At 42.6% G+C, this 20,965-nt stretch overlaps 1 protein-coding gene across 4 annotated transcripts in view; it reads left to right on the top strand.

Annotated features, from left to right (window-relative positions):
- PPP2R2B (protein phosphatase 2 regulatory subunit Bbeta) overlaps positions 1 to 20,965 on the top strand; it is a 267,466-nt gene that overhangs the window by 231,445 nt on the left and 15,056 nt on the right. For all 4 annotated transcript variants that reach the window (XM_081181030.1, XM_081181031.1, XM_081181032.1 and 1 more), the window contains one exon: positions 10,883 to 11,047. In XM_081181030.1, the coding sequence (XP_081037156.1) occupies positions 10,883 to 11,047 (165 nt within the window). The remainder of the gene's footprint in view (positions 1 to 10,882; positions 11,048 to 20,965) is intronic.

Here is a 20,965-nt window from a genome sequence, read left to right as displayed (position 1 = left end):
GCTTTCATTGCATGCTACAGATATGTGACAGGCTGCTGGAACCAGGCATGCAAATGAGGCCGTGCCAGTCACCTTTATAAAGCCACAACTGGAATAATAATAGGACTTGTGGCAATAATTACATCAGGTGTGCCCAAAACATTGCTAGAATACCATCTATTGCTCTCTCAAACAATGCTGCTCTCAAGTAAGCAGATAAAATGTAGGTTTCCTTTACCAGCCATGGGGGGCAGGGAGGAAGCACCCAGTGCTTGGTTTGTTCATAAGTGCACACCGTGTTTGTGTGTGCATTTTTGAATTTTCTTATTCTAGACAATGTGCTGAGGATTTGCCTGATCACTATTGTTAAGTTATTGTTCTTAATCTCTTCCTCAGAAGCCACAGTACGGTCACGCCATGAGGCAGCCATGAGTGTGCCATTTTAGGTGGTGAAACAATTTTTGCAAATTTATTCAGTGAGGGGTCTTAAAAGTATGTTTTGGGGTGTGAGGAATTCAAATCTGCTGTTACTTCGGACAACATTTAGTTTGGTAAAGCTACATTTGATTAAAAAGCATAGAAACTGTTTTCAGAAAACCAAAGATATTAATTTTACCTTATGAAGATATCAGGTAATGCCTAATAATAATAATAATAATAATAATATAACTGCAAATACTTGGCAGCCATTTTTAATTATTTCTATGCAATTTTACACACATTTCACTTATCAAGCAAAACTATATTAATTTAACCAAAATATCTTTTGAATCCCAAGTCACGTCACAACCTTTTAGAACCCCTCATTTTTGGAAGTTGAAAGTTGAAAAATTCAGCACGCCCTGATCCAGCAGTAGTTGTGGTGAAAAGAAGCCAAAGGGATAATAAGAGTTGCCAGGGAACAGTTGGGAAGGACAAACTAAAAGGCACCCAGCTTTTAACTAGGATGTGAGGTCTAATTTTCATGGCCCTGGGTGCCTCTTGAAATATCGGTAGGATGGGGGTGTAAGTATGCACTTGAAGCAATCGTGATTTCACCATGCCAAGTCAGAGAGCTGGGAACGTGGTGTGCTTTTGTTTGAACTGTGCAGCTTGAAGCCTGCTATGATTCTGTTGCTATAATAGACCTTTTCTGTAGCAGTGGGATGTTGGCTTAGCCTGGATGCAAAACGCTTCACCTTTCCCTTTCACAATCCTGCAGTTTAGTCTGCAGCCTCCCTTTCTCGCCTGAACTGCTTTTAACCACAACACCTCACATTTCACTTGGGTCCCTTCAGGGGAAATACACACACACACACACACACACACACACACACACACACACACACTCTTCAAGGGTGGCTAACCCAGGACTCCACAGATGCTACTGGGCCACAACTCCCATCACCCCTGCCCATTGGCCATGCTGGCTGGGGCTGATGGGAGTTGGAGTCCAGTAACATCTGGAGGGCCACAGCTTCTTCATCCCTGCTATAAAAAGATGATGATGCATCCAGAGAGACATGCAAATACAGCATTGATGCAAAGGAACCAATTAAGCGTTTTGATCTATCCTTTCATTTATTGCTTGCACTTTGTTTAGCAGTCTCCCACTGCAGAATTTTCAGTTAAACTTGGCAGGTTCTGCAGGGTTTTCAGAAACCCTGCTTTAAAGCTATTACACAACCTGTGTAATTTTGGGTCAGCTGAAGATATGTCCCATCTAGCACACACGAGTAAGTTGACACTCTGGGGTAGTTGAATATTATAACATGGCATGCTTTCCCATAGGCAAACAGCTCTGCTGTTCATTTCTTGTGGCATTGCAACCTGCATCAGCCAACAGTGGGTTGCTGTGAGTTTAAAGGTAAAGGGGCCCCTGACCATTAGGTCCAGTCGTGACCGACTCTGGGGTTGCGGCGCTCATCTCGCTTTATTGGCCGAGGGAGCCGGCATAGAGCTTCTGAGTCATGTGGCCAGCATGACTAAGCCCACCCCATCAACATGGCATATTTTAAATGAAGGAAGCCTTCTGGTCTGTCAGTGAGCCATAGATGGAACCTGTCAGCATGTGACAAATCCTGTCCCTTCCCTAAAGTGTCTCCCTGGTTATTACAGATTTGAGTGTATAGATGCCTACTTGAATTCTGTGCACTGGAGAATAGTGGACAGTTGCAAAATTGCCAATTGCTTCTTCCTCGTAGAGTGAAAAATCTGTAGTGGATAATATGTGTGATCCAGACAAAGCTAAGCACTTGCAATACGATGACGATGATGTGCTTAGCAGTTATATAGCATGATGTGTGCAGGGCCAATTGCTAATTACTAAATAGTGAAGGCATTATGCATATTCCTCAGAGCTATTTTTAGAATTGCAGCTTCTCTGGGTAAGGAATGTATTTGAAAACCCTTGTCTTTGCCCATTTTTTATATTTAAGTTGGTTTTGACAGCAAGGGAAATGCATTTTTATTTTAGAAGAGGGTTACACTGGGGAAGTTAATAATTTCCCCTTTTTCTCTTGTTACCCTCTCCTCCAAATTCTGGTCAATTTAGAATTGCTTCACACTTAACATGGCAGTTTATTTGCATGGGCCTTCCACTAATGTTTGCAATAGTAAGTGTGCAAGTGTTGATGCATGTGTGCCCATGCTTACGTCTCCAGTTATGCAGTGGGCATGTCTATGGAGTTGTAGTTTAGGGGACACACCTTCAGCTTGGTAAATGTTCAGGGTGTTTTTTATGCAGGCAGAAGAAGCAGGACATTTATTAAGCCACATTTGGCTGGATACAGCATAAGTTGGGTGAGCCTGCATTACACATTAACTGCAGAAAGCCTGCACTTCTTGCACAACATGGCCCTTTTAAACTATGTTATCACTCTCTGTGTGTGTGTGTGTCCTGTTAAGCATTCCCATCTAAACAACATGTGCTCACAAACCCAGCACATTTCATGTTGGGCCCATCTATTATTCATTTGCAAGAACAAATTGGTTCTTTAAAATGCATAACTAATTTCCAGTCTGAAAATGTGATGAAAGAGAAGCTAAAATCTAACAGCCCAATTCTGTGCTCCACTGGTGCATGGGATCCCGTGAAAGATCCCTGGCACTGGACTGAGGGAAAGGCTCATCCGTTTCTTCTGGTACTGATGATCAAAAGACTTTTCCCACTACAGGACTACACTGGCATATTTCTGGAGTCAGGGGAAAGCTCCTATGAAGTAGATGTGCCTCCTTTGCGTAAAGCACTATGTAGATGTGATGGCAGAGACCTATTCAGTTAAACCCAGGTATTTAAATCTGGAGGGGAAGTTCATATTAAGTGGTCCCCCTCCAAAAATAGAAGACTTAATAGGGGCTGCCAACAGACAGGATGAATTTCCTGTCACACCCTAGCCCGTCCATCTATTTCCCCTCTCTTTAGCCCAGTTCCAGGGAAAATAAAGAGAGATGCCTTGAGTTTAGGGCCAGAGGACACAGAACTTAACAAAATATTGTTAAGATAATTTTCCTATTATAATTAAGGCCAAGTGTCAAAATATATTTAAGGGAACACAAGGGAACACAACAATCATGCACAAAAATGTACCAAATAAAATCAATAAATTCAATCTAACTTGGCTAGTTACATTTTGCATCCTTGTGTATGCACAAAATTCCTTGCAAAATAAGGTTCTGGGAGAGCACATCTTTGGTTCGTGCAGGGCCAGCACATGAGGCAAGGTGATGCGACCGCCTCAGGCTGCAGGATCTGCAGAGGCAACAGATCCCAATGCCAATCTTTATTTCCCTCCCCCCTTATTCCTGAAGTAGATCTTCGCTCACACCCTCCTTCTTGGTGGTTTGCCTCAGGTGCCAAAACGTCTCGGGCCAGCCATGGCCCATTAGATGTTTCCAGAAAGAACCGACTAAAAGTGAAGTCTCACTTATTTACTGAAATCTAAGACAAAGCTGTTAGGGGGAAAATCATTGTTGGCCCATTGTCATTGTCACCATAATATCAACCTATCCGCTGAGTCCATTTAAATGTGTGGGGTAGCCATAGGAAGCTTATGCTGACTCAGATGGTCAGCCTGTCTAGTTCAAGATGATCTGCACTGGGGATTGAAAATCCCTGGCCCTCCAGATGTGGCTAGACTCCAGCTCCCATCAGTCTCAGGCAAGATGGCCAGTGGTTAGAGACAGTGGGGGTTGCAATCTATGAACATCTGGAGGGCCAGAGGTTTTTCATCCCTACTCTATACTGACTGGCAATGGCATCCCTGGGTTTCAGATAGGAGCCTTACCTGGACACACAAAGGATTTAAATGCCACCATCTGCTTGCAAAGCAGGTGCTCTGCCACTGATTTGTATTGGTTAGCATATTTATATTATTTGCTTATTTATTTGCGTGTGCATGGTGAGTTCAGGGATTTGCAATTTCCAAGCTATTTATGTCCAGTTATTCCCACTGAAGTCAATGAGCTTAACATTTTCAATATCAGAACTGTGTCATGTGTGCCGACAGCTCCTTCCTTGGTCAAGTGCAGAGTCTATTTAACAAGGTCTCAATATCCCCCGGGGCAGAAGCATACAGTGGATTAATGAACCTGCCTTTTGTCCCTTAGAGAGCCAGGATGAAATCCTTCTTGAGTTGTAAGTGAAAATTATGCCGAGGGAGGAGGTTCATCCTAATTCAGATATGGTGCATGTCACAAAACCTCTGTGCGCATTCGTGGCAAAATATTTTAAGTAAATCAATACAGATTGACAAATTTTCCTATAGGTCCATGATAATAATGCCATCTGACATACCTGAAACATCATTTGTGCAAAGTCCAAAATAAATCAAATTTTAACTTTCTAGAGAAGCTAGATCCACTAAAACCACTTCCTCCAGAGTAGTCTCATTGGTCATTGAGGCTGCTGTAAAGTTGCATGGCTTGAGAAGCTAAATCAAAGCGTCTCTGTAGGCAAAATTAAATCACACCTGTTAATATTATTTTCATTCTGAGCTCTGCCATTGACTTTGCATGCGATGTGTATACTTGCTGCTTTCTTCCTATGCATTGATTTCACTCCCACGTCCTTCCCCTTGCTAAACTGTGGTGAGTGATACAGTGTTCAATGAAAGCAAAGTAAGGATAAAAGATTCCGTGCCATATCAGTAGTAATGCAATAATGCAGCCAAGGGGATTCTTTGCTAGGCTGGGAAAAGAGCCCATATTTCTTGGTTTCCCGGCTTGTGATTTTAATTGAAGGACCATCCTTCCAGCTGACAAGAAGACTGGCAGCATAGATATTACAGGCAGGTACTGAAGTGTACAGTATTAGCAAAACTTGGAATCTATGGACAGACAGTGCACTGCTTTTTCACACTTTCACCAGATTATTTCCCTCCCGTTTGGCTGAAGCAGCTTGAAACCAGAACATCACCAACATGACAGTGGTGAGGAAGCATTGCACATGCAGACCAGGGATGGGAAACCTCTCTAAATTGACTGTCACTGGAAGAAAGTGTTTCATATGGTTTTGCCATGAACGTTAATATTTATTGAACATTCGAAGTATTTCACACACATAATAAACTTAGCACAAGGGGAAGGGCTGTAGCTCAGTGGTCAAGCATCTGCTGTGTATGCAGCAGGTCACAGATTCAGAGTGCAGAATGCCCCAGTATCTCCAGGTAGGGCGGGGAATATGCCTGTCTGAAACTCTGGAGAGCAGCTACCAGTCAGGGTAGATAATACTGAGATTGACCAGTAAGTCTGACTCAGTATAAGGCAGCTTCTTGTGCTCTGGTGTGCAACACTATAATACAAGTCAGTGTTTCTTACTCCAGTCTTGCAGCTAGGAGGTTGAGAGATTTATTAAAGCAAGGATTGCCAACGTGTTGCCTGGTTTCCTGGTGCCTGTAGCCTACTCTGCCCCACCCCCTCCCAGCTGAAATCGGGCTTGAAAGAAGCATTCTGTTGCCACCAATAGAATAGGTTGCCGTTTGTGCTTGCCTGGGGGTGTCTGATGCCTTGTTGGTTACTCCCCAGCAACTAGTATTCAGAGATGTGCTTCCTCTGATCTTGGAGTGCATATTTCCCCAAACTTTTTCCTAATTATCCATAACATGGACTTCACCTTTTTCATAGCTGCCACATCCTGCGCCAATATTTCCATCAAGGTATCCACCATGACTCCAAGGTCTCTTTCCTGATCAATCACTGTCAGTTCAAACCTCATCAGTGTGTAGAGATTAGGATATATATTTTTTGCCTCAGTGTGCCTCACTGTTGAACTGTACTTGCAATATTATTGTCTATTCACTCAGTTTGATGAATTCATTTTGGGGCTCTTCACAATCCTTTTGTTTTGTTTTGTTTTGTTTTGACAATCCACAATAATTCAAAGTCATAAGTATACTTGGACACCTCACTATTCATGTAATTTATGAATAAGCTCAAAAAGCTCCAACCTCAATATTGATCCTTGTGGAACTTCTCAGATCCCTCCATTGGGAGAACTGTCCATTTATGCCTAATCTCTGCTTTTTGTTCTTTTAACCAGTTACCGTACTATAAGAGGACCCATCCATTTATTCCATGACTGCTTGGTTTACTCAGAAGGCTTTGATGAAGGCATTTATCAAAAAGCTTTTTGGAAGACCAATACACAGTGTCTACCAGGTCACTTCTATCAGCCTGCTTGCTTACCCTTTCAAACAATTTTAAAGGTTAGAGAGATGGTTTGCAGAAGCCATGTTGACTCTTTTCCAGCACATTTTCTCCTATATACTTGAACGTTTTGTCTTTTAAAATTGTTTCCATAAACTTGCCTGGAATAGATGTTAAACCGAATGGCATGTAACTTTCATTTCCCACTTCCTGCCCCTCTGGTTACAGATGCTAATATTAGGGTAAAGTTCCATAGCTTTGTTAAATCAGCAATTTAACATTTGAGTTCTTTAATGATTTTGGGGTAGATGCTATCTGGACCTGGCGATTCTCTAGTTTTTAAATTTATCAATAAGGGTGGAAAGTCACATGCTCATTCCAATAGGACTGTGTAGGGGGACATGCCCCAGTGAATTGGATCCCTTATCTCTCTGAAACACAAGTTTCATTTATGAGAAGATGAGGAGAGTGGTATATCCAACTATTCAATTTCCCCATCATATAATGCTACATTAAGGAAAGTATTTTTCACACAGCCACATTTTCCCAGTAATCCCTACAGGAGAAGGATGTTCCTAACCTCCCATTCGCCCCTGTTAGCAGCAGGAACTTAATTTGTTTTCCGTATGGGGCAAAGAATGCCTCTGTGCTTTTCCCTCCTCCTCCCCTTTATCCACACTAAGGCTTCACAAAGCCAACAGAATTGGCCCATGCTGGGGTTTTTGTAGTGTGAAATCTAAAACTGCTTGACATCAGTGGCCACCATCTCAGAGCAATGACTGAGGGAGCCAATCATCAAAAGATCATCTGCACTTACCAGGGCTTTTTCTCTGAATGGTAAGGCCAGCTGAGAAAAAAATACCAATAAATACCCTGAATCTTACAATTGTGTCCATCTGTGATTCTATCTTGGATCGAAATGTGAAGAATTGAAAAAAACCAACCCCGGCAGCAATTATTGGAAAGCTTTTCTAGTGTGATGCCTTGGCTATTTTTTAAAACTGCTTCATTTTGTCCCTTGGGTTGGGGTTGCAGGGGGCAGGAATCATAACTCTTCCATCTTGAACCAAAGCAAACGGTTGTAATCTGAAAGTAAGCAGTTACTTTAGCTGCTAGCTTTCCTTGCACTAAAATCAATAAAGAAGCACAGGCTGAGTTTTAATTAGTGTGGATGCAAACATCCCTGTGAGACTAAAAAATACCCCAAGACAGACAGATTTCCTGTTATTTTGCTTGGAAATAATATGGTCTGAAAGCACCACATTGCATCCTGGATATATTCTGTCCTGTTTTTTTGTATGGGGTGCTGCTCTTTATTTTATTTTTATTGGAATCAGGGAACGCTCAAAACATTTCTAGCCACAATCTTAATTTTGCTCCAATTCTGTATTGAAAAGACATTTTATCTCCTCTAAAGATCAATTGTTGGTGAAGCTGGTGTCAGTGTACAGATTCTGCCCTTTGCTTCAGTGTGTTATGAATTGGTGATATAACTCTCGTTAGCCCTCATAGTCTTTCATTGCCCTGCTTTTTACATGTTTTCTGTGCATATGCGCTTCATTCTCCCAGGACTACAGGTTTATGGAGGTGTGAAAAGGGGAGGAATAGGTGGGAACCCAGAGAGGTTTCTGTGGAGCTGTGAAGTTATCAGGATGGGGCAAGGTCAGGAAATATCTTTCTCCCATACTGGAAAGGAAATTAAGGATACAGTATTAAACACAGTGACTAGGGAGTTAAACCCCACTGGATACAGTGGGAATTTCTTCTGAATGAACACGCATAGCATTGCCCTGTAATTAACACAATAAATTAGCCAAGTTTCAGTGGAGAATGAGTAGACTGTGAACAAAAGAAAGCCTGGATAATGGAGGGTTATCATGTGATGATAGCCAAGCAGATATAGTAGGAAATTAGCTGACCAGAGTGAGTAGGCAGAAAAGATTGTGGAATTGTGATCACCTGTTTAATGCAGTTCTAACAAAGGAACCTGGGCAGGCCATGTGATGAAACGTAGCCTGCTTAAGCCGTTCCTGGTGCTTCCTGGAATGAAGGGGGGGTCAGGTTAGTAATACCCATGGGCATTATTAGTAGGTCTTCCTTCCCAGATGATTCTCACTTCACCGTGTTCCAGTGTGGTCAGGACATGATTGCATAGGATACAACTAATGCATATTCTAGGCAAGGGCTTATAGACCCTTCTTCACCAGCAAAGACTTTTGTTTAAGGGAGGGAGGGAAGATCAGGAGATGGGCTTCTAGAAATGAAACCTTGTGTCCAATCCCTTATAATCAAATGGTCTCCCATTCACTTTCATTCAATACTGGAGACTCACAACAGACAAGGAGTTGTTATAGTTCCATGTTCTAATCCACCTCCATTTCAACCAGTGGTCTCTAGAAACAGTTGCATGCCCTGACTCCCACCACCTCAGTTCTTGACCTAGGCTCATGCATCATGGGAAACCAGAGAGAATCAATTTCTTGGCCTGTTAAGGAAAACCATATTTGAAAAGCATTTTTTGTTAAACTAATTGGACTTTAGCCTGATCAGAGGAATTCCTTTGTTCTGTGGAGCCAGTGGCCTCATTCGCACATGACACTAAACCATGATTTATTAACTTTGGTTGATATTAAACATAGTATAGCATTAGGTGCAAACGAGACCAATGAGGCTGTCACTTTGAGGAACAATTTTGTTAATGTATGCCAAACTAAAATATTTGGTAAGAGGAAAAGAAGGAAGGAGACACTTAATGATAGACAGCTTGCTATTTTGTTGAGTCATTAAGGTCATGAATGTCATAAAGTAGTTGCCCTATCCCAGTTAAAGCATGGTTACTGGTAAATTGTAAGGTTTTGGTGACTGAGCTGGGGTTTTTCGCCTCCTTGCAGTGGACATTTATAATTACCAAAATACAATCCCACTGAGGATAGCTTCCATATGCCAGGGCAACTAGCAGAGAATGGAGAGTGTCTGCTCGGATATAAGCAACAAAGAAAATCCAGGAAACGAGAAAAGTAGGAGCTAATAACTTGTTTTTGTGAGAGCAAGTGGCTGGTATTTATGTGACTTACCTCGGCCTTTTATTTCATCTGACTAGTCTGGTTATTTTCCTCAGATGATTGCCCATGGTGTTACAGATTGATTTTGCTTTCTGAAATAGAAAATCCATTGTGCGCCTACCATCAGCCAGGGGGCAACCTAGTTGACTAATGAGTTAGGATTCATTTTGAGTCAATCACCTAGCACATGGTTGATGGCAGATAAAGCAACGTGCTTTGAATGAGTGTTCTTTCTAGCACCACAGCATGTTACAGCATGAGGATGCATAAGAGACTTGATAATATGCACAACATTCCAACTGAAAGGGACGGAGCTAGAGAAGGATTTGGTCTAGACCATACTTTGCCAAGCTACCATATTCCTGATGTTTTGGACTACAACTTGCATCAGCTCAGTCGGACTGGCAGGGAGTTGTAGTCCAAAGTGCAGCAACTAAACTGCTGGTGGGGGCAGTTGATTGACAGCATGTTACACTTTTATTAAAGCATCTGCACTACCTAGCCAAGTATAAATTTCTGGTAATAATTTATAAAACCCTGAATAACGTGGATCCAGGGTACCTTAAGGACCACCTGAATTCTTATATCACACCTGAGAACATCTGTTGAAGCGTTGATATTTGTCCCCCAAGTTGGTGAGATTCATCTGATGTCAACACGAAACTGAGCCTTTCATGTTACTTGCCTAGTCCTATGGAAAACTCTTCCAGTGGACAATCTGGAAACTTTCCTATACCACCGGCCTTGTGCAGATCATATTTATCTTGCAGTAGTCAGTGATCTATGGTTTTAATTTGTTTTTGCATGTTTTCATTGCTTTTATAATTGTTGTATACCACTCCAGTATTTTTGTGAAACTGCAATATATACATATTTTGATAAACAAAATATAAACAAATAAATATGCACAGTTTGCCCTCATTTACACATAACATTAAACCAAGCCATAGCTTAGTGTAAATGAGCTAACATGCAGGCACCCAGAGAGGTAGGCGATAACTTCTCTTATCCCCTTCTATCCTCATAACATCTCAGGTATGTTACTCAGAAGGTTAGTAGTTGGCCCAGTTTCAGATTCACAAACGAGAAGTGAGTTCCACCCAGGTCTCCCCAGTCCAGATATATGGCAGTCTCTTGTCTCCTCCCCACTTCCTTGGGACATCATGTTAGGCCTCCTGCTCTGTGCTGTTTGTTCTGCCTTGATTCACTTCTGCCAGATATTGTAGATATAAAACCAGCAAACATGGAGGAGCTGACAGAAGTGATTACGGCTGCAGAGTTCCATCCGCACCACTGCAACACCTTTGTCTACAGCAGCAGCAAGGGGACAATAAGACTGTGCGACATGCGAGCGTCCGCCCTGTGTGACAGGCACTCCAAATGTGAGTATATTTTGGCCCACGGAAGGATGAATGAGAAAATAGGATTTGTACTTATTTTATATAAAAATATATATCTCAATGGCAGGTCTATTGGGGGGGGGAGAGAAGAAACCTTAGTTTTTTCTTAGTAATCAGTTATCAAGCTTACTTCTGACACAAAGTATTACCAGCTGGAAGTGAACAGAATATATCCTCTTCCTGCTGTGATTGCCAAAGTAAGAGCAGCATGCATTTTACCTTGGTGCTGTTTATATCTCTGTACAACCGAACCTTACCCTCCTGCCAGAATGAGTAACACCCAGACCTCACTTCAGTTTCTGGTTCACTGGGTTCTCAGATATCTTAATGTCAAACTGAAAGCTCAAAGTACATGGGAAATCCCTGGGTGTGGAAGGCGGAGGGAATGGCAAAGCATTTTATGAATAGTTGCTTTAATGCATGGGGAACGGGACCCACACCATTGCTTTCTGTCCCCCTGAACAAGAGATGTGCAATTGCTATAAGGCCCCGCCTGATGCCTTTTCCAGCCAGAATTGAAATAAATCTCTTGCAAAGATTCAGCTAATTGCTTTTTAAAAGGACAGGAGAGAGAGATTGGTTTTGAACTAAGTTATTCTGATCCTCAAAATTTAATCCAAAGCCCATTTTTTCCATTTCTTGCCATCTGAAGAGTGCTTCCAGTTTGGGAGTCAGCTTTTAATTATTAATGTGGTGGTTTTGCAAATCAGAAATGGTGATATTAAATTGCAGGTCATACACTATTTTCTATAACAACTAAGATGAATGTAGCTACTAAAGCAGAGATGGAGAACCTGTAGCCTGGGTGGCAAGTACAGCCCTGCAGGCATCTCTGCCCGGCCATCAGGACACACCCCACCTCCCAGGCCACTCCTTGCACTGGCCCTGCTTTGCGTCCTCTTCAAGTACATTTGCCTGGGCGGAATGTGCCACTCAGCTGTGATAATGCCTCTTGCTTGCATGGGTGGAGTGTGTGTGTGGAAACCTCAGACATTTTCATGGCTGGAATGTAGCCTCCTAAGCAAAGGTAAAAGTTGCACACTTTGCTCCAACCACCTTCGCCTCTAGCCCTGCCCACCATTGGCATGTGACCACGAGAAGATTGCTCATGATGGAATGCAGCCCTCAGTCTTAGTAAAGGTTCCCCACACCTGACATAAAAGATCAAATCACATTCTCAAATTGGTATGTTGAAAATAGGGGTTGACCGTATCCATGTAGAGTTCAGTATGTGGTGATGTGGTTGTGTGACTGCTTTATAACTCCACCACTGGTAACAACCCACTGTTCATTCCCATGCTGTCCCAAAGATGCCAGATGCTTGTTGGGTAGTGTGTTCGACATGGTTTTACCACATTCTGAACTCACTCAGCTCACATTTTCACACATCAGTTTGGTTATGTGCCTCTCCCCCTTTAATAAGGGAAGGTAAAGGTAAAGGACCCATGGACAGTCAAAGGAGACTATGGGGTGCGGCGCTCATCTCGCTTTCAGGCCAAGGGAGCCGGCGTTTGTCTGCAGACAGCTTTCTGGGTCATGTGGCCAGCATGACTAAAGCGCTTCTGGTGCAACGCAACACTGTGATGAGTGCCAGAGCTCACGGAAATGCTGTTTACCTTCTTGCCACAGCACTACCTATTTATCCACCTGGACTGGTATGCTTTCGAACTGCTGGGTTGTCAAAAGCTGAGGCAGCAACAGGAGCTCACCCCATCACGTGGATTCAAACCTCCAACCTTCTGATCACCAAGCCCAAGAGGCTCCGTGGTTTAGACCACAGCTCCACCTGCATCACTTGATAAGAGAAAATGCCAATGCAGTTGAAATGAAATACTCAAAGAATTTGGCAAGTTGATGCGCTAAAGAGAGTAGAAAATGAAACCAGTAGTGATTTACAGTTAAGTGGATAACTGGAATAGGTTTTCAATCTGAACAAGTGTTATGTAGATGTTGAGTTATCCTTAACTATTTTTGTCTACGTTAAATTACACAGATGTTTTAATCCAGATTAAACCCTTATGTAAAGAATTTCTCAAGGGGCTGAGTCATTTTAGCTAGATTATTTTGACTCAGGATTTATAAAGTAGAACAAGTTGTTCTTATACCTGAACCAAGAATCCATGGGGGATTTAATCTCAGCGAACCAGCCTAATTCAATTGAATCAGAATGCTTGTCTTGCGTAAACAAACTATATTTTAGAGGGGTGGCCTGACTATAGTTGGATGTGTTCCCTTCTTTCCATCATGCTGAAAGGGAAGAGTGGTAGGCTTTAGCTTCTGTTTTTGCAAACCATTGTTTGTCATTCCATCTGAATGCAGCAGACTATGGTTTGTGGAAACCATAGCTTGCCCTTAAACCAGCATCAAACCCTCTTGCACGAAGGAAGGTGGAAGGAGAGCACATGCAAGCATGAGGCATGGCATCACCCATTTCTCTAATGACAAAGCCTGGCTTATTGCTGCATCTGAACTTAAAACAGGACTTCTGTGAGGAACAAGTTTTCTTCCCCTTTTCTATGACTGATCTCCTTTGTCACATGATCTTACGTCCGTTTCCTAAAGCGGAACAAGACCTCTCTGCCTCCTTAACTTTTGCACATGTTGATCCCATTATGCAAACTCTGATAAGGTTCACAATGGCTGCATGTTTTCCTGTTTAGATTGGCATATTCTCCTGGCATGTGTTTTGTCATGTTTTGTTTATTTTCTTTTGTCCACAAAAAGTACAGACAAAATATGAGCATGTTCCTCTTGACTGAGTTTATATCTCAAAGGTGCTGTTTTCCTAGGAAAATAGCCATTTCTCCCATCCATGATGCTGTAGTAGCTTGCAGTTTTTCTTTCTTTTTTTTTTTTTTTGCTATTGAATCAATCCCTAACCTCTAATAACCAGGTTACAAAAATGACCTCTTCGGCTTTATCGCTTCCACTTAGTGGGAGATGTCACAGAAGCCCAATTAGATGGCTGTTCCAAGCGTATGATTATATCCTGATATCTATCACTAGAGTTCATTGGACAGCCACAATTTTTTCACTCTTTCCTCCCAGTGTCTGATTATTGTACCACCTCAGATTCATAATATAAGCATCAAGAAGCAGGCTGGATTCATTTCCTTCCCTTTTTCAACACCGGAGACCTTGGCTTGCTTTGTTTCTTTGTTCTGCTGCTGCTGCAGTGTCCTTTAGAGCGCATACAAGCCAATTGTGAAAACAAGTTCAATTTGACCTCTCCCTTGACGTCTGATATTGATTTTTCCCTATCCTTCAGAAGCATTGGCCCTCAGTCAATTGTGGTTCAGCAGACTTGCAAGTTGGAATTGAGGCAGTTCATTGGGGATCAAAACAAAAAAAAGTGACTCTGGCCTTTACAGATGAATTTTCAAAAGGAAATATTTAATAACTAGTTGTGTTTAATCAAAATGCAGATTGTATTGAAGCACCTTCCAATTGTGTTTCTGTTACGTGTCACAGGTGGATATACCTGTAATGCATTGCTGTGGGTTGGCCTTAGGATATGCACCATGCAACTGGAAATATGTACTTCTTTCTGTGCACAATCTACAGCCGTACCAAATGAATCTGTTTCTTTATGTCAAAGAAAGTATGTTCCTTACCTTACTCTGCCACCCAGAAATTTTCCGACATGTATATGGCAGTGTTGGCTGAACCACCACCCCACAATACTGTGGGTAATGCAGTAGCCTTAAAAAGTTATCAAGATAAATCCGTTGCTTGTGGCCTTGAAAGCAACTCCCTTGCTCAACCTTCCTTGTCCCATGCTGTTCTGGGAGTGCCTCCTAGAGAGAAGCCACTCTTTGCAGAACTGTTTCGTTCTTGGCAGGTGGCCATTGTAGAGGCAGCAGCGACATAAAAAGCATAGCTGGGTTTTCTGTACTGTGATATTCAAGCAGTATCAAGGTCGCACCTCTGGGTAGGTGCGTTAGAGCCAAGGATAAGATTCCTGGAAAAGTTCCAACTCCCCCCCCCCTTCACACACACCCAGTGGCGGAGTGCATATTGAATTGAATTTATTACGGTCCCAGACCAGACTCGGCGGAGTGTATAGTCCTGATTTTATTGAGCTCTTTTTCAGTGCCTTAGAAGGATAGGATTTCACATCCCACCAAGCCTGTATTCTCAGCAACTGCAGAGTCTGGCTTTTATTGTGGCTAATTGTTCTTCCTGCAGTGTGATTGGGTTTCAGTTTTCATGTAATCTTCATTTCCTACAAACTATGAGCAATAAGGCAGGTGATATTCCATGATGGCTTGTGCAACCAACAGCCCTTTTTTCAGCACTTACATGGGAGGTGGTGGTTCTCCCAAATGACCATTCCCTTGTGAGTAGTACTGCCATATAGTGTGAGCCTCGTAGCAGCTCTGTATACTTTCTGCAGCAGAGGCAAGGAGCCTTTTTTGGCATAACAGCTGCCTTTCAGTGACCATAACATGCCAGTGGTGGGCAGAGCCAGAGGCAAAATTGTACAGCAGGCTACCTTCTAACCATGCAGAGGTTAGAGGTTTCTCCACCCACCCACATTGCTCCATCCTTGGCAAGGGAGAAGCATTATCACAAATCAGTGCTCTAGGTTACTCCAATAGCAGTAAGTGACTTTCAACATAACTACCATCAAGACTTGCCCTTGACCCGCCGCTTTCCCCCAAGAAAACTTGATCTTCACTGCTGAATTGGGGCAAACGTCAAACAGGTTTTCTCCAGGTGATATTTGCTCAATTTTATCTGATTTTCCCAGGGAAAGCAGCAGGGCAAATCCAAAACCACTCAGACCCATGCCTAGAAAGCATGGGATAAGCGGGAAACTGCTCAAACCCATGCTTTCTAGGTGAGGGATGAGCACAAATCTGGATGCGTTCCAACCCTAGAAATCTGTAAAAAGGTAAAGGGACCCCTGACCATTAGGTCCAGTCGTGGCTGACTGGGGTTGCGCGCTCATCTTGCTTTATTGGCCGAGGGAGCTGGTGTACAGCTTCCGGGTCATGTGGCCAGCATGACTAAGCCACTTCTGGCGAACCAGAGCAGTGCATGGAAATGCTGTTTACCTTCCCACCGGAGCAGTACCTATTTATCTACTTGCACTTTGACATGCTTTCGAACTGCTAGGTTGGCAGGAGGCTGGATTGAGCAACGGGAGCTCACCCCATTGCGGGGATTCGAACCGCCGACCTTCTGATCGGCAAGTCCTAGGCTCTGTGGTTTAACCCACAGCGTCTAATTTCTCTTTATCTTCTGGTGGTCTGCTGTTGGCATAAGAACAAAATGACTGAAACATTTCCTCTTGTTTCCAGCGTGGAAAACTCGGAAACTTGCAGAGGTTGGATATGGCTCTTCCCGTAGAAAACTCTTGAGCCTCTCTCATTATATTGGGAGCAATGAAATGTCACTGGAGGGGGAAGAAACCCCTTCTGCTTTCTGCCTCTCTAAAATGAAAAATCACAGTCTCCTTTTGCACTGCGGGAAAATTGCCAGGTTTTGTCCCATTATAGGGGAAATTGTCAGCCATACCACCAGATGGGAAGAGTGCTAGCTCTGTAGTTTTACAGATGAAATGTCATTGTACGAGAGAGATTAACCATATTTCTGTGAAATTCCCCAGCCCCCTGAGAACCTTGAAGGCCAGGATTTTTGTGCCTTTATCATTACGTCATAAACACAAAAGAAGGAAAAGGTCCAAGTGGAGAATAAACAGGAAGCGAGTGCATAGCTGCTCCAAGCAACTGGATTGTGTGTTACAGGATCACACAGCCTTCTGTGGGACACCTTTGACAGACACTGAAACAAATGGTTCATTGCTGGTGTGGGAGAGCTGTTTATTTGGAATCAAGCTGTTCCTGCTGCTATAAGCAAGACTACAGTTTTATTCAGAATGGAAGCAGAGGACCAATCCCACCCATTTCCAAAATAGGTCCTGCCTTGCAGTAGTGAACAATGTATTTTATCCTGAGGTACCAGCTTGGGGAAGGGGCTTCTGTAAATCTTCAGGATTTAGTCATCAACTAAAAAAAAAAATTCTATTCAGAACAATGGTGCATTGTGGAATCCTGCACTAATCAGCCACAAAGTTAAGGAAATGACATGTAATTACAGAACATGTAGAAACTATAGAAATTGCACCACATGTCCCACATTAGTTGCTCTGAAAACCTCTTGGGACAAGGTCCCTAAGCACCTGAAGGTTAAATGATGTTTCCATGCCCCCAACCGCAAAAAAACCTCAAACATGAATACAGTGGTACCTCAGATTAAGTACTTAATTCGTTCTGGAGGTCTGTTCTTAACCTGAAACTGTTCTTAACCTGAAGCACCACTTTAGCTAATGGGGCCTGCTACTGCTGTCACACTGCCGGAGCACGATTTCTGTTCTCATCCTGAAGCAAAGTTCTTAACCTGAGGTACTATTTCTGGGTTAGCGGAAGCGTATGTAACCTGAAGCGTATGTAACCTGAGGTACTACTGTAGTCAGGAACTCCAACTCCATTTAGTCTGCTGAATATTTAAGGGCAGCTCTCCTACAGTCCAGATTTGCAAACCACCATTTGTTCCTCTATCAACATGTTCATTCCCTGTGTCATTCAAAGTATACTTTTGCAGCCTTTGGCATTAGGGTGCTTGAGACTGATCTGGAACCAAGAGATCTATCCAACTTGGATGATAATAGACTGGTTCTGGTTATCCTAATGCAAAGTGCTCCCAACAAATAGAGAAGTGAGAAATTGAATTTCCACGAAATTTTGTTGGTAAGGGGAGAGCAGTTTCTGCTAACCAGATTCCAGAGGATACTAGTTGTCAGCATCACCAAGGTTTCCCCAGCATCCCTTTTGCAGTTGTATCCTATTTTTCCCAATTTCAGGCTGAAATAAATTTTAGGTTGTTCATAATTTCATTTTAGAAGTTAGACTTTGTATATCATTCTGCAGGTTAGTTTTGCTGCAGCCTAAGAATGATTGCCTTGTGGTTACGGGAGGCTAGGCTTTTTCACCAGTGGGCCTAGTACTATAGAATGCACTCCCTGCTGAAATATGAGGCCCCATCTGCATTGGTATTCCATGATTTTTTTGAAGACATACCTGTTTACATTGACATTCCTTGATCTCTTGTCCTGAGTCTACTGTTTTAAATACTGTCCTCCATCCAGTCAAGCAAGAAGCATCTTCAGAGTTGAAGGGCAGCTTCTAGCCAGGCAAAAACATTTAAGGAGAATGCACACCAGCCTAGATGAGTGTTGTGCCTTGGGAGGGAATATGGCCTGAGGAGAGTTCCAAGAGTCAGGTGCAGCAGCCGGGGGGGGGGCACATTTGGGCCCTGGGCCTGAGGTCTCCCATCCCTACCATTGAACTTTTTAGGGATGCAGACATGATGACATGAGGAGAAAAACGTAGAAGACATTGACTACTTGTTGCTGGTACATATTAAAAGTTGGGAATATTTAAGCATATATATTACCAAATAGAAAGTTATTCTGCAAAAAATATAGTGATTATCCATCCAGTGCCTTTCGGTTGGTTTCCTTCCTTTCTTCCCCAAAGCAGTCCCTTGCTGTCTCAGTTGGGGGTTGAGGAGAATGGTTGTCTTCTCTGCCCAGAGATCCCCTTCTATGCTGGGATAGGCCCCATATATGATGATCTGAGGAATCTTAAGATTTCTCTGCACCAGTTGTCATGGTACCACCAAGTCTCCAGTTGGCAGAGGTTTTTTTGAGTGAAGGAGCACCATCTGGTCTTTGATAATAAGGCAGTTCACAAATTCCTGCATTTCAATTTTCACTTTGCAATGGTAGTCATTGCAAATGATGAAGACAGAAACTGTGGGAAGGAAGGTCACTTATGCCTTGCCTTTTGATGAATAAACCGCAAAGCAGGCATTGTTCTAAAGTGCCCTTCACCAAATGTACTGTTGAGAGGGAGCTTACACAGGCGAGTTTGGATGCAGGCCCAATTCAAGGAAATATAAAGTCAAGCCCGGTTCTAAATCCTGTAGTCTGCACATATAATTCTCATCCTGGATTGCTGGGTAGCATGAAAAATGGCATTGTGGACTTCCCCAATTGAAGCCTCCGTGGTGAAAAGGAAAAATACCTAGGAAACTTGGCCAACATATAAAACACTATTAAAGGAAGAAGGCAACCAACTAAAATTAAAAAGCTTTGAGGAAATAAGGGAGTACATCTCAGATTAGTTTCAGTACCATCAGGTACATGAGAAATTCAAATCTGATAAACAAAAGGGTTTTGCAGCAGAAATCTCTTGATTCAAATCCGAATTAGTAAATTCTAAAAGAAAAACCCTTTCCAAGGTATACCGACTCCTCCTTGACTGGGAAGTCAAGGAGGAGGAGGAGGTTACAGCGGCCATGGTCAAGTGGTAACAAGACTTTGGGTACTCAATATGAGTTCTTATTGCTACAAAATGGAAGAGTAATGAAATCCCCTCTATTCATGATTGGACTCAAAAACTGACAGAATGTGTGGAGTTAGACAGCCTATCAGAAAAGATAAAGAACAAACCAAAACAGAAATTTGTCTCAAAATGGGAGGTCTTCAAAGTTTATTTGAAAAATAATTACAGCAGTTTAAACTCCGTTGCAGCATTCGAATAATTTCAGTAGTAGCTTTAAGTAAGATATGAGACCTAAGATAAATTAAGAATTAGTCAATTTAAAATAAAAGTGTGTACTGGCAACAAGCAATATATAATTGAAATAAGGAATAGATGGGAGGTTGGGTCTATAGTCTAAAGACCAATTTTTGCTTTATTGTTTTGTAATTAATATTCTGTTTATCAATATTTTCATTTGTATTTTTGTTTTGTTTCTTTTTTGGTGTATCAATTAAAAAGAAAAAGAAAGAAAGAAAAATGGCATTGTGGCAAGCGGGTTATGTAAATGTTTATGTCTTCTTACAACAAGGTCCACGATATTTAATTAAAAGCAGTTTTACTCTGCACTTCAGCCAAAGAGGCTTCCAGAACAGTTTGCAGCCTTCAGGCTTAACACTAATAAGACACAGCACAGAAGAAAGGAGACTGGGGAAGGAGAGATGAAGGGGGGGAAGCAAACGTGGGCACCAGTTCTTCAAGATCTTCCTATAATGACCAGAGGAGGAGCCAAAAGGAGCAGGGGTCTCATTAGAGCTAATGCAGTGGCCCTGCTCCCCTTCTCTTCCACTGCAGCAGTCTGGCTCAAATCAGCCAGTACAGTCCGAACCTTTGTTCTTGAACGGAATCCGTTCCAGAAGTCTGTTCGACTTCCGAAAACCAAGGCGCGGCTTCCAATTGGCTGCAGGAGCTTCCTGCACTCAACTGGAAGCTGCAGAAGCCACCTCAGACATTCGGCTTCCAAAAAATGTTCGCAAACCAGAACCCACACTCCCGGGTTTGCGGCGTTCGGGAGCCAAAACGTTCGAGTCACAAGTAGTTCGAAAACAAAGGTACAACTGTATATATAAATTGCACTGCTATTTACATGCACACCTGAATTTAAGAATGATTTTGCTTCCACTGTGTGCATATTTCTCTAAAAGAGATTTTACAGGATGGTACAAGATGTATAGAAACCAAGGGAGCATAACTGAAAGGTGGATGGCCTCTTACCTTTTCTGACCTATACCCCTCCATATATTGCTGGGCTGCAGCTCCCTCCAGTCCCAGCCAGCATGGCAAATGTTTGGGATGATGGGAGTTGCAGTAGAGCAGGATCTGCAGGTTCTTCACTCCTGCAGATATTGGTTGGTGGGGTATTTAGATCAGGAAAATAAAGCGGGGCAAAATTAACCCCACTCCACCCTCAAATTCAGTGCCCCCCCATGGCTGCTTTAAAATAGAAATAAAAATATATGGAGATCTGCAGCATCACAGTTAGGCTGACCCTGAGTTTTTCACATGCTCA

The sequence above is a fragment of the Podarcis bocagei genome (genome assembly GCF_964188305.1).
Source record: "Podarcis bocagei genome assembly, chromosome: 2".
Lineage (NCBI taxonomy): Eukaryota > Metazoa > Chordata > Lepidosauria > Squamata > Lacertidae > Podarcis > Podarcis bocagei.
This window is presented reverse-complemented; position numbering and strand designations above follow the sequence as displayed.